We start from the raw sequence: 13,058 nt of genomic DNA, 5'->3' as shown, positions 1-13,058 counted from the left end.
ATTGGTCAGATCACCTCTCAATCAAGCTCTTTGCGAACCGTCAATTCTCACGTGTTTTCATGACAAAACGTGGTTTAGGGACCGAATCGAGTAGTTGGGTGACAGTTGTTGTCAGCTCGTGTAGTGTGTAACCCCTGGTTGTGGATCATTTACATAAAGTCATGTAGTGTGAACTTGGCTTTACAGCGCCTTTTTAACTGCTGTTTTGGATCTGGCAATTATACATTTATAAATTAAGCACTACCTACACTCATAGAAAACAATGTTTGAATTTTAAAAATGAGGTGCATCGCAGGCTCAGCACTGCGCTTCTCGTCTGGTGTGTGACCACGTTAAGGCTGGATTAGGAATCGTCGAAGAAGACACCGTAAGCTAGGCTGGTAGTTTGTTTTTCCCCCTGACGAGAGCAGGGGGAGAGGGCCTAGGTTCAAGAGTCACGGTATCCCTACTGACATACAGCTCCCTGTCCTTTGAAGAGATATCACTTTTAATGGTCAGCTCGTGTATACGCAACCTCATAATTTCACCAACAATGAGAAGTTATCAGAAAACTAATCAGAAATAAGTCACTGGAACTAGCGTGATCACAAAACAAACATGATAAAAGCGGCCATTTATTTGCATGTTTTGTTAAAGATTTAAATCCAAAAACATCAATGTTTTACAAAACGATACATTGATCATAATGAATTAATTTATCACGATTGAAAATTCGTCACACTGAAATAAAGCGGTATGACATTATTTCACACCGGTCGAGTCTGTTTCTGTTTATTTGATAATAAAAATAAAAAATAAACCGAAATTTCAAATCTTTTGCAATTAAGATAAAGATATCGCTGACCCTAAACCGCAACGTCCTATTTTATTAACTTTCTAAAGTGGAAAAGACCAGGTCAAAAACACTTATTTCAGCTGGATCTGGCAACACAGAGGTTGCGTCTGCGCCCTCACTCACAACTCTCTCTCAAGCCTCGTTCACTCCACCACCGTCTCACAGCGATCATGTTCATAACACAGACGCTAAACATTCTTGCAAAAGCTTTCAAAATCTGTATCTTCGTCTGATACAGGCTCAAATAAGGTTGGATACCTAATCGCTCCATCATTCACGTTGGACAGTAGAGATCTGTTGGCTGAGCTACTGAAATGAGCCGTGCGGTGAAACAGCCAATCAGAGCAGAGCTCCTCATTATTATTCATGAGTCTTCCAAATAAGGTAATAACAGACTATTTCATTCTAGGGACAAATCCTAGGGTTGTAAATGGACATGTAAAACCATTTCTGGAGTATTTTTGCTCTTACCTAAGCCACATACCTTCTATGTAGATATCAGAGAACAATTTAAAATATTGTATCAATGCATATCTATGCCACTTTTAAAATGCTGACAAACTTTTCATTTTTGGTGGGAACCATTGGTCTACCTTAAATGAATTATAACAGTTATTTTGTATTATTTCAGATGGTGATTATTCATGATTTGCATTTCCTCAATGTCTTTTGTTTAGGTGTGTCACTGGCAGGAAAAAGGGCCGTGGTAATTGGCCGCAGTAAGATTGTTGGTGCACCAATGCATGACCTTCTCCTTTGGAATCATGCAACTGTACTGACCTGTCATTCAAAAACTGCAGACTTGGCCTCTGAGGTACAGAGTGTTTAAGCATTGTTTACAAACATTTTCTGCAAAATATGTCAACTTGAAGGGAAAAGGTTGGTTACACTTTACTTTGAAAGTCCACTTTAGACATTCTACTAACTATAAGTAACTTTGCAACTACATGTCAACAAATTCTCATAAATTTGCAACTGCATGTCTACTAACTCTCGGAGTAGACTGTTAGGTTAGGATTAGGGTTAGTAGAATAAGTTGACACATACTTGCAAAGTTTCTCGTAGTATATTGTATGTTGTGGACCCGTCAAAATAAAGTATTAGAAGATATTAAGCATACAGTCTAATAATACTCTAATGACTGCTAGTTGACATGTAGTTGCAAAGTTACTTACTGTTAGTAGAATGTCTAAAGTGGACTATCAAAATAAAGTGTTACCAAAAAGTTATATTAGCTAAACAAAAATCACAAATCCAGTGATTTTATATGGGCAAATTTCAATATGTAAACACAGTCCACATTTAAAAAAATACTAAATGGTGCTACTGATGTTTGTCTACTCAGTGTCTAATAGGGAGTGCTACAAAAAAAAAAAATAGTTGTGGACTGTACTGTATTTGTGTTGTAGGTGGGAAAGGCAGACATATTGGTGACTGGGATTGGTAAACCAGAGATGGTTCGTGGAGAGTGGCTGAAGGATGGTGCCGTTGTCATTGACTGTGGTATTAACACCATCACAGGTATGTAGGTTGTAACAGATGCACTTTAAATGCAGTTTTTCAGTAGGAGTATACCATGTTTTCAACTTAATTTACAAACATATATATATTTTTTCGGTTAGATGTTTCCTGCTTTTCCTGCAATTGGTCTGTCTAATTTGTGATGTCAGTTTTCAGCAATATTAATAATTTTCTTAAATTAATAATCAATGAATCATTTAAACATTGTATGTTAATACTGCATAAAGCATGTGGAGAATGAATACAAGGCTTTCAGTATGGTATACACAATGATATTAAGGATTAAATAGCGCACACAAAAAAAAGCTTTGAAACATAATGCATGTGTGCAACATTGTTTTGCTACTAAATTTTAATTTTGTTATAAATGAACATAAGATTATATGAAATATTTTACAACTTACTGAAATGTGAAAAAAATACATGAATCGCACAAAATGCCTGAAAGTTTATTTAAAATCTTAAGAGGGCATTTTCTCAAAAACAGCCACCGTTTAAATTATATATTGACAACTGTTTAAAATATTAACATGATGATATAAATAGAAAGCATATGTTTTCATTTAATGCATAGAACTCACAGTATGGGTATGAGTATCCTCTACATGGCACACTAGGTTAAGCAGCAGGCTTCCAACCTAAGACTAGAAACCTAATTTATGCAGGCACAGGTTGAACTTAATTGATCTCATGTCTGTCTTGTGCTAAGAAACCAATAGAGTTACATCCAGATGTCTCTGACGTTACACCAGACAATTTGTTATACAATTTGTTATTTCTGTGAATATATTGACTATTCACGATAAGCTAACAAGACACAAAAATAATTACAGTATTTCAAGATTTGCTGCACAATCAATTATGATCGTTCAAGATTTGCTACTGTTCAGACACTCTTAGTCAATGCCCCGTGCTTTCCCATAAATTATTTTGCGTTTTATCTAAACATTTTAATTCCATTAAATCAGCATAGTGCTTAAACGACAAAGCTTGGCACCAAAGCTAAAACTAGAAATTAGGGATGCACGATATTGGAATTCTGCCGATATTCGATATGCCGATTTTTTTTTTAAACTCATTTTGGCCGATATCGATGCCGATACCAATATATTTTCTTTTGTTTGGAAACAACACCAAGTCTCTCCTGTGCAGAAATTATAAGCAAAATATTATTAATTTTGGTTAGTTTTTAACAAGAACTTATTTATTAGAATTAAATAAAAAATAATAAAGGTTTTTTAACAGTACATTGAAGCTTTGAAAATAAATATAAATCAACTATATCAATCATAATTTCACCAACAATGAGAAGTTATCAGAAAACTAATCAGAAATAAGTCACTGGAACTAGCGCGATCACAAAACAAACATGATAAAAGCGGCCATTTATTTGCATGTTTTGTTAAAGATTTAAATCCAAAAGCATCAATGTTTTACAAAAAGCGATACATTGATCATAATGAATTAATTTATCAGGATTGAAAATTCGTCACACTGAAATAAAGCGGTATGACATTATTTCACACCGGTCGAGTCTGTTTCTGTTTATTTGATAATAAAAATAAAAAATAAACTGAAATTTCAAATCTTTTGCAATTAAGATAAAGATATCGCTGACCCTAAACTGCAACGTCCTACTTTATTAACTTTCTAAAGTGGAAAAGACCAGGTCAAAAACACATTTCAGCTGGATCTGGCAACACAGAGGTTGCGTCTGCGCCCTCACTCACAACTCTCTCTCAAGCCTCGTTCACTCCACCACCGTCTCTCAGCGATCATGTTCATACCACAGACGCTAAACGTTCTTGCAAAAGCTTTCAAAATCTGTATCTTCAAAATCTGAAAACACAAAAAAATTGAAAACACAGTCTAAATGTTATTTGTGTAGGCTATTTTACTTTTAATTTAATTAGAAGTAGGCCAACTGCGCCCCTACTCTTAAAACTACTTACCGAACGGGCATTAGGACCTGGGGGAGGCTGTCACTGCTGCCCCTGCTTGTGCTATAACGGTTTACTCTATCCCACACCGAACGTGTCATTCTGTACATGCGTTCACACATTAAATGCAGCGATCCAAAACAGTCAATCTATTGATCATTCAGACAAAACTTCAAGAATGAGCCACATTGCTGACGTGATCTAATCGCTAGCACACCCTGAGCACATGCGAGTTAACCCCTTCCCCTTATCGGCAAGACATATCGGCATAATTTTGCATGTCAGGCCGATGTCGATATCAGTCCGATAATATCGTGCATCCCTACTAGAAATGTCAAGACTGGAATACAAGCCAGCAGTTTAAATTCCTGAGACAGGAAAACACCATAGTAATGGTAACACTTTATTATAGGGGCCAATTCTCACTATTAACTAGTTTGCTTATTAGCATGCATATTACTAGTATATTGGCTATTTATTAGTACTTATAAAACACACATTCTGCATCCTACCCAATACCTAAATGTAATGACTACCTTACTAGGCAATAATTAGGAGTTTGAGGCAAAAGTTGTAGTTAATAGTTAATTAATAGCTAGAATTGAACCCTAAAATAAAGTGTGACTGTTGTAATAAGTACTAATAAACAGCCAATAGTAATTGGTTAATTAATTCCAGTAATATGCATGCTAATAAGCAACTAGTTAATAGTGAGAATTGGTCCCTAAACTAAAGTGTTACCCTATTTTCTGTAAGGCACTTTAAATTACCACTGTGTATGAAATGTGCTATCTAAATAAACTTGCCTTGCCTTGGCATGTCATGTCATGTCTTTATTGAACACTTCTCATTAAATATTCACAGTGTTGTCATGAGTTTGAGTTATTCATCAGTCCCTTGTTTGTCTTGAGCAATTAATCTGTTCACTGTTCTTTAGAGAAATTCTCTAGTTCCAGCACATTCTTTGGTTTCCCAGCATGTTCTTTATATTTTGAAACCTAAAACGGATGTTTTATGGAATATGTTCTATAAAGACATGAAGTATTATAAGTCATGTAGATTTCAGACTTGGAAGGATTGTTTAAAATGTGCACTAGTAACTCGGGTGAACCTGTAAAATCCATGGTCCAGAAACATAGTCATTCAGTCACTTAAATTTTATCTCAGACAGCAGCAGGCCAAGTGGGAAGAGAATTGTTGGAGACGTTCACTATGACTCTGCTAAAGATAAGGCTGCATTTATTACACCTGTACCTGGAGGAGTCGGTCCAATGACTGTTGCCATGCTCATGCAGGTACATTATTCCTGTTTCTAATTGAAGTGACTTGTTATTGTTTTTTTTGTTTTTTTGTAATGTTTACTTTTTATACTTGATTCATTTTCCCCCTTTAATTTACATTTTACTCTGTACCTGGCATGTTTTAGCCAGCCAGCACATATATATTTACTAAACTAAATTCTGATGAAGGCCAGAGGAAAGTGACTTACCCTTAAATGTTTCTCAGCATTTGAAATGAAAGAAAATGTGTGGAAAAGCTTTGATAAATGGATCATGACATGCATTTGTGAAAATAATTATTTTTTTGTTTTATTTATACAGTACATGCATACAGTACAGGAAACTACCTCTAAACATAAAGATATACAGGTACATCTAAAAAAATTAGAGTATCGTGAAAAACTGATTTTTTATTTTTTACTTATTTCAAAAAGTGAAACTTTCATATATATTTTACATTCATAACATGTAAAGTAAGACATTTCAAAAGTTTTTTTGTTTTAATTTTGATGATTAGAGCTTACAGCTCATGAAAGTCAAAGTCCAGTATCTCAATATATTAGAATATTTATATTTGAGTTTCATTAAACGACCATCTCTACAGTATAAATTTAGGGTATCTCGTTCTTTGAAACCACAATAATGGGGAAGACTGCTGACTTGGCAATGGTCCAGAAGACAATCACTTTCCACAAAGAGGGTAAGTCACAGGGGGTCATTACTGAAAGGAGTGGCTGTTCACAGAGTGCTGTATCAAAGCATATTAAATGCAAAGTTGACTGGAAGAAATTGGGTAGGAGAAGGTGCACAAGCAACAGGGATGACCACAAGCTTGAGAATACTGTCAAGCAAAGCTGATTCAAACACTTGGGAGAGCTTCACAAGGAGTGGACTGAAGCTGGAGTCAGTGCATCAAGAGTCACCACGCTCAGACGTCTTCAGGAAAAGGGCTACCAAGCCACTTCTGAACCAGAGACAACGTCAGAAGCATCTTACCTGGGCTAAGGAGAAAAAGAAATGGACTGTTGCTCAGTGGTCCAAAGTCCTCTTTTCAGATAAATTTTAATTTTGCATTTCATTTGGAAATCAATGTCTGGAGGAAGACTGGAGAGGCAGAGAACCCAAGCTGCTTGAAGTCCAGTTTGAAGTTTCCACAGTCAGTGATGATTTGGGGTGCCGTGACGTCTGCTGGTGTTGGTCCATTGTGTTTTATCAAGTCCAAAGAGTCAATGCAGCCATCTACCAGGAGAGTTTGGAGCACTTTATGCTTCAATCTGCTGACAAGCTTTATGGAGATGCTGATTTGCTTTTCCAGCAGGACTTTAGCACCTGCCCACAGTGCCAAAACCACTTCCATTTATGCCCTCAATACTGGCGATCAGCCTGTGGCTCTGCTGAAGGCTCAATAGTGCCTCAGCAGAGCCACAGGCTGATCGCTTCCATGCCATTCCTCACTGATGCTGGAGTTTGTGTCTAAAGGAGCCCTGACAAAGTATTGAGGGCATAAATGAACATACTTTAAAGAACTCAAACTTTCTGCTTTGAAAATCCTTTTTTTGATTGATCTTAGGAAATATTCTAATATTTTCAGATACTAGATTTTGACTTTCATGAGCTGTAAGCTCTAATCATCAAAATTAAAACAAAAACTTTTGAAATATCTTACTTTACATGTTATGAATGTAAAATATATATGAAAGTTTCACATTTTGAAATGTTACAAAAAAATGCAGTTTTTCACGATATTCAATTTTTTTTAGATGTACCTGTATTTCTACTTCTAAATTACCATTAAAATGCATGGAAAGATGACAAAATCAAAGGATACTTATGTAAATACTTATTCGCATCATGGGTTTCAAAAATAAGTATAGACAATTCACCAAACATTCTAAGTTTGTAGTGTTGAATATGTCCTCAACTATTTTTTAATATTGCTCCAAGCTTTCCTGGCATTGAGTGTACAAGTTCACAGCAAAATGCCACATCTATTCCTGGAGGATTGCCTCCTTAAGTGCTGCTCAGCATTTCAGAATCAGAATCAGAATTCGCTTTATTGCCAGGTATGCTTGCACATACGAGGAATTTGTTTTAGTGACAGTAGCTCCACAGTGCGACAGAATGACAGGACACAGATCATTAAAAAAAAAAAATAATGTACAAATATACAAAATGAACAATATGCAAAATAGAAATGCAAATTTTAAATGTAATGTGTTAAAAAATAAAAAGTACGATAGTGTTGTGTTTCATGATTATTGTTAAGAGTTCAAATGTTCATGAGATGGATTGCCTGAGGGAAGAAACTGTTCCTATGTCTGGCCGTTCTGGTGCTCAGAGCTCTGTAGCGTCGACCAGATGGCAACAGTTCAAAGAGGGAGTGTACTGGATGTGAGGGGTCCAGAGTGATTTTGCCAGCCCTTTTGCTCACTCTGGATGAGTACAGTTCTTGGAGAGTGGGGAGGGTTGTACCAATGATTCGCTCAGGAGTCCAGACTACCTTCTGTAGTCTTCTGAGGTCAGATTTTGTAGCTGAGCTGAACCAGACAGTTAATGAAGTGCAGAGGATGGATTCAATGATGGCAGAGTAGAACTGTTTCAGCAGCTCCTGTGGCAGGTTGAACTTCCTCAGCTGGCGAAGGAAGTACAACCTCTGCTGGGCCTTTTTGACAATAGTTGACGTGAATGTCCCACTTCTGGTCCTGAGAGATGGTGCTGCCAAGGAATCTGAATGACTCCACTGTTGTTACAGTGCTGTTCATGATGGTGAGTGGGGGGAGTGCAGGGGGTTTCTCCTGAAGTCCACAATCATCTCCACAGTTTTGAGTCAGTATTATTTGTATAGCGCTTTTGATATAGCGCTTATCAGTTTGATATAAAGCTGGGTGGCTTTATATCAGCTTTACAGTATTTAGACAGGGAAATAGTTTGTCGAAATAGTGTCATTCTCCTCTGGCCAAACAAAATCAGCAGTTTAAATCTAGGCTAAAGCAGAATCAGATTGTGTAAAGGACTCATCTGGTTCCTGTGGTCTTGTCCTGATGGCCATCTTGGAGACAGGGTCTTCACTGGGGATCAGTCTCTGGGGCTCATCTAGGTGTCCTAGCTGTAGAGGTCATCTATACGTGCTGATCCACCATCTGATCTGTATATGGGTGGCTATGGTGACCTTGGAATAAGAAAGAAACAGGCTAATATTAGTGTAGATGCCATTCTTCTAACAATGTAACAAGTACATCAGGTGTTTTGGGAAGTGTTCCCGGTTCTGGTTGACCTAACAACCTGAAGCGTGTTGAGTTCCAGGTTAAGACTGCTTACAGACAGGAGGTTAAGGAGCTGGCTGTCTGGTGCAGACTCGTCACCGTCCTGGATGAGGCCGATCTGTGTGGTGACAGAGGGGTCTTTAGATGTGCAGTCGTTGGTGTAGAGGAAGAAGAGCAGTGGGGAGAGAACACAGCCCTGAGCAGCTCCAGTGCTGATGGTGCGTGTGCTGGATTAGAATTTGCCCAGCCTCTGCCTGTCTGTCAGGAAGCTGTTGATCCACTGACAGACAGAGGTGGGGACGGAGAGCGGAGTTAGTTTGGGCAGGAGGAGGTCTGGAATGATTGTGTTAAAGGCCGAGCTGAAGTCCACAAACAGGATCCTCACATAAGTCCCTGGTCTGTCTAGGTGTTGCAGTGTGTAATGCAGTCCCATGTTGACTGCATCATCCACAGACCTGTTTGCTCTGTAGGCAAACTGCAGGGGGTCCAGTAAGGGTCCAGTGATGTCCTTCAGATAAGGCAAAACCAGTTTTTCAAATGACTTCATGACCACAGATTTTAGAGTCACAGGTCTGTAGTCATTAAGTCCTGTTATCTTGGGTTTCTTTGGGACAGGGATTATGGTGGAGTGTTTGAAGCATGAGGGGACTTCACACAGCTCCAGTGATCTGTTGAAGATCTGTGTGAAGATGGGGGCCAGCTGGTCATCACAGGATTTCAGACAGGCTGGTGTCACACCGTCTGGGCCTGGTGCCTTCCTTTTCTTGTTCTTTTTGAAGACCTGGCGCATGTCGTCATCTCTTATCTGCAGTGCAGGTGTGGGGGAGAGGGGGGTTGCAGGAGGTGTGAATGGTGTTTTTTTCAAACCTGTGGTAGAACTCATTCAGATCGTCTGCCAGTTGTTGATTCTCCATAGTGCTGGGGGATGGTGTCTTGTAATTGGTGATGTCTTTCAGACTTTTCCACACTGAAGCCGTGTCACTGGAAGAGAATTGAATCCTTAGCTTATCCGAATAATTCCTCTTTGCCACTCTGATCTCCTTTTCCAGTGTGTATTTGGCCTGTTTATACAAGACTCTGTCCCCATTCCTGTAAGCATCTTCTTTGGCCTGACAGAGCTGGCTGAGTTATGCAGTGAACCATGGTTTGTCGTTGTCATAAGTTAGATGAGTCTTTGATATAAGATGTTACAGTCTCTGTGAGCTCGTCCAGATCATTTGCAGCAGCTTCAAAAACTGCCCTGAGCAGCTCCAGTGCTGATGGTGTCTGTATTTTGGCAGTTCATGGGAGAGATTTGCTTTATTGAAGTTCGCTAGAATGATTAAAACAGAGTCCGTGTGTTATTGTTCTGTGTCTGTGATCTGATCAGCGAGTTTCTGTAAAGCTGAGCTCACATGCGCTTGGGGTGGAATGTAGACACTCACGAGAATGAACGAGCAGAACTCCTGCAGCGAGTAGAAAGGTTTACAGTTGATAAAGCGTTTCTAGATCTGAACAGCACATCTTTAACACTGTTACATCTGTACACCACCTTTCATTGATGTAGAAGCATGTCCCGCCGCCGCACGATTTCCCCGTTGATTCCGCGTCGCGATCTGCTCTGATCAGCAGGAAGTTAGGCAGATGAAGTGCGCTGTCCGGGATGGCGTCATTCAGCCAGGTTTCCGTGAAACACAGAGCAGCAGAATTTGAAAAGTCCTTGTTTACCCGGGAAAGCAGACGGAGTTCGTCCATTTTGTTGGGTAGAGAGCGGAGATTAGCCAGATGGATGCTAGGCAATGGCATTCGAAATCCGCGCTGTCTGAGTTTCACGAGTGTGCCGGCTCGCTTCCCCCGTCTGCGCATTCTGAAGTGTCTAAACAGCGCCTGTTTACAGCAACTGTTCAGCAAAACATCCGTATAATCGAAAACCTTTTGCCGAATGTTCAGCAGTTCTTCCCTGGTCAAACTGATCATGTTTGACAAACAAAAAACAGGAAAAACTATATATATTAGTTTTTCCTGTTTTTTTGTTTGTCAAATGTGCGAAGTATCTCCATTTTCAGGGGCTCAAAGGTATTTGGACAGTTGACCAAGAAGAGGTTAATTGACCAGGTGCTGTCCATTACCTCGCTACTTCAAGACAAATAAGCAGATAAAAGATCTGGAGTTGATATGAGGTATCAAATTGGCATTTGGAAGCTGTTTGACTGGTGCTTCCAATATGAAGTAGATCTCAATGAAAGTGAAGGAGGCCATCATTAAGCTGAAAAACAACATAAATCTATAAGAGACCTAGCAAAAACCTTAGGTGTGGCCAGATCAATGTTGGCTATATTCTTAAGAAAGAAAGCACTGGTGAGCTCAACAACATCAAAAGGCCTATAAGACCAAGGAAAACAACTAAAGTGGATGATCACAGAATCCTATCCTTGGTAAAGAAAAAACCCTTCATAATATCTACAGAAATCAAGAATACTTTGGAGGAGGTAGGCACATCATTGTCAGAATCTACAATCAAGAGACACCTTCGTGAATGTGTTTACAACAAGATGCAAAGCACTGGTAACATTCAAGAATAGGAAAGCAAAATTACGCCAGAAAACGTCTAAAAAAAAAAAAAAAAAAAGCCTCCCATGTTCTGTAATAAGATTCTTTGGACTGATGAAACCAAGATTAACTTGTACCAAACTGATGGGAAGAGAAAAGTGTGGTGAAAGAAACTACTAAGGTACTAAGGAACAGCTCACGATCCAAAGATCCAGTGTTATGGCATGGGCATTTATGGCTGCCAATGGAACGGGCTCACTGCTGTTTATTGATTATGTAACCACTGACAGAAGTAACAAGATGAATTCTGAGGTCTTTAAGGCTACATGTATACTCTCTGCTCACAATCAGCCAAATGCTACAAAACTGATAGGATGCAGCTTCACAGTGCAGATGGATAATGACCTTAAACATACTGCGAAAACAACTCAAGACTTTTTGAGAGCAAAGAAATGGAATATTCTTCAATGGCCAAGTCAGTGGCCTGATCTCAATCCAATAGAGCATGCTTTTCAGTTACTGAAGACAAGACTGAATGCAGAAAGACCCACAAACAAGCAGCAACTCAAGGTGGCTGCAGTGAAGACCTGGCAAAGCATCTCCTGTGAGGAAATTCAGAATTTGGAGATGTCCATGGGCTTCTGACTACAGGCAGTCATGGACTGCAAAGGATTTTCATTGTGCTTATATTTACAATTGTCACTTTGTCAAAAACTATTGAGCCCCTGAAAATGGAGGTACTTTGCTTAAAATGGCTGTAACTCCTAAACGGTAAATGTCATTTTTGTGGAACCTCTTAAAATAAACCTAAAAGTCTGCAATCACATCTTGACACACATGCATGTATGTATGTATGTATGTATGTATGTATGTATGTATGTATGTAGACTGGCAAAAGCAATATGTTCAGTTCCTGGAAAGGGCTATCCCCTGAACCATGCATTATTAAATTGTCCTTATATCATTTACTATTGAGTTTTCAGGAGATTTTACACCTTAATAATCTGAAATATTTTAAATCAGCAATTCCTAGGCAATTTAATGTTTGCTTTTCATTTCTCAGAACACAGTTCTAAGTGCCAAGCATTTCCTTCAAGCACAAGAACCTGGGAAGTGGAACATAAATTACACCCAACTCAACCTGCAACGGCCTGTTCCTAGGTTAGATGCATTTCTTTTTTAGCTACTCAAGACAAAAACAAAAAATTGCAACCGCAGCCAATGTGGTTCAATGAGTGTGATTGACATCTGATGATAGTTTAGTCACCATGCATTGTCAAGCTAAAAAAAAAAACTAAAACCATATAATAGCTCCTCAAACAAATCAGTTGCATGGCCTCAGCAGACTAAGACTACATAAATTGTATGCACTACTTTCTGATTGTTTTTGGCATTTTCTGTTATGAACAATTCCTTGAAGTAAACAGCTGTTTTAATAGTATAATTTTTGTTCTTGCCATTGTAATAGCTTGTTTGTTCATTTTTCATTGTGCAGTGATGTCACTATCTCTCGTTCTTGTGCACCTAAACCCATTGAATGCCTTGCTAAGGAAATTGGTCTTTTCTCGGATGAGGTTGAGCTCTATGGCAGGACCAAAGCCAAAGTCCAACTAAAAACGATTGATCGACTGCAGGCTCAACCTGATGGCAAATATGTGGTTGTTACTGGGTATTTTTTCCCTCCTTGTTT

At 38.8% G+C, this 13,058-nt stretch overlaps 1 protein-coding gene across 1 annotated transcript in view; it reads left to right on the top strand.

Moving 5' to 3' along the window:
• LOC306886117 (C-1-tetrahydrofolate synthase, cytoplasmic-like) overlaps positions 1 to 13,058 on the top strand; it is a gene marked incomplete at its 3' end in the record, with an annotated part of 41,760 nt that overhangs the window by 17,043 nt on the left and 11,659 nt on the right. The window contains exons 7-11 of the mRNA XM_079443000.1: positions 1,513 to 1,649; positions 2,245 to 2,356; positions 5,464 to 5,591; positions 12,432 to 12,529; positions 12,864 to 13,037. Of these exons, the coding sequence (XP_079299126.1) occupies positions 1,513 to 1,649; positions 2,245 to 2,356; positions 5,464 to 5,591; positions 12,432 to 12,529; positions 12,864 to 13,037 (649 nt within the window). The remainder of the gene's footprint in view (positions 1 to 1,512; positions 1,650 to 2,244; positions 2,357 to 5,463; positions 5,592 to 12,431; positions 12,530 to 12,863; positions 13,038 to 13,058) is intronic.

Source organism: Barbus barbus (genome assembly GCF_936440315.1).
Source record: "Barbus barbus genome assembly, chromosome: 20".
In the NCBI taxonomy this organism is placed as follows: domain Eukaryota; kingdom Metazoa; phylum Chordata; class Actinopteri; order Cypriniformes; family Cyprinidae; genus Barbus; species Barbus barbus.
This window is presented reverse-complemented; position numbering and strand designations above follow the sequence as displayed.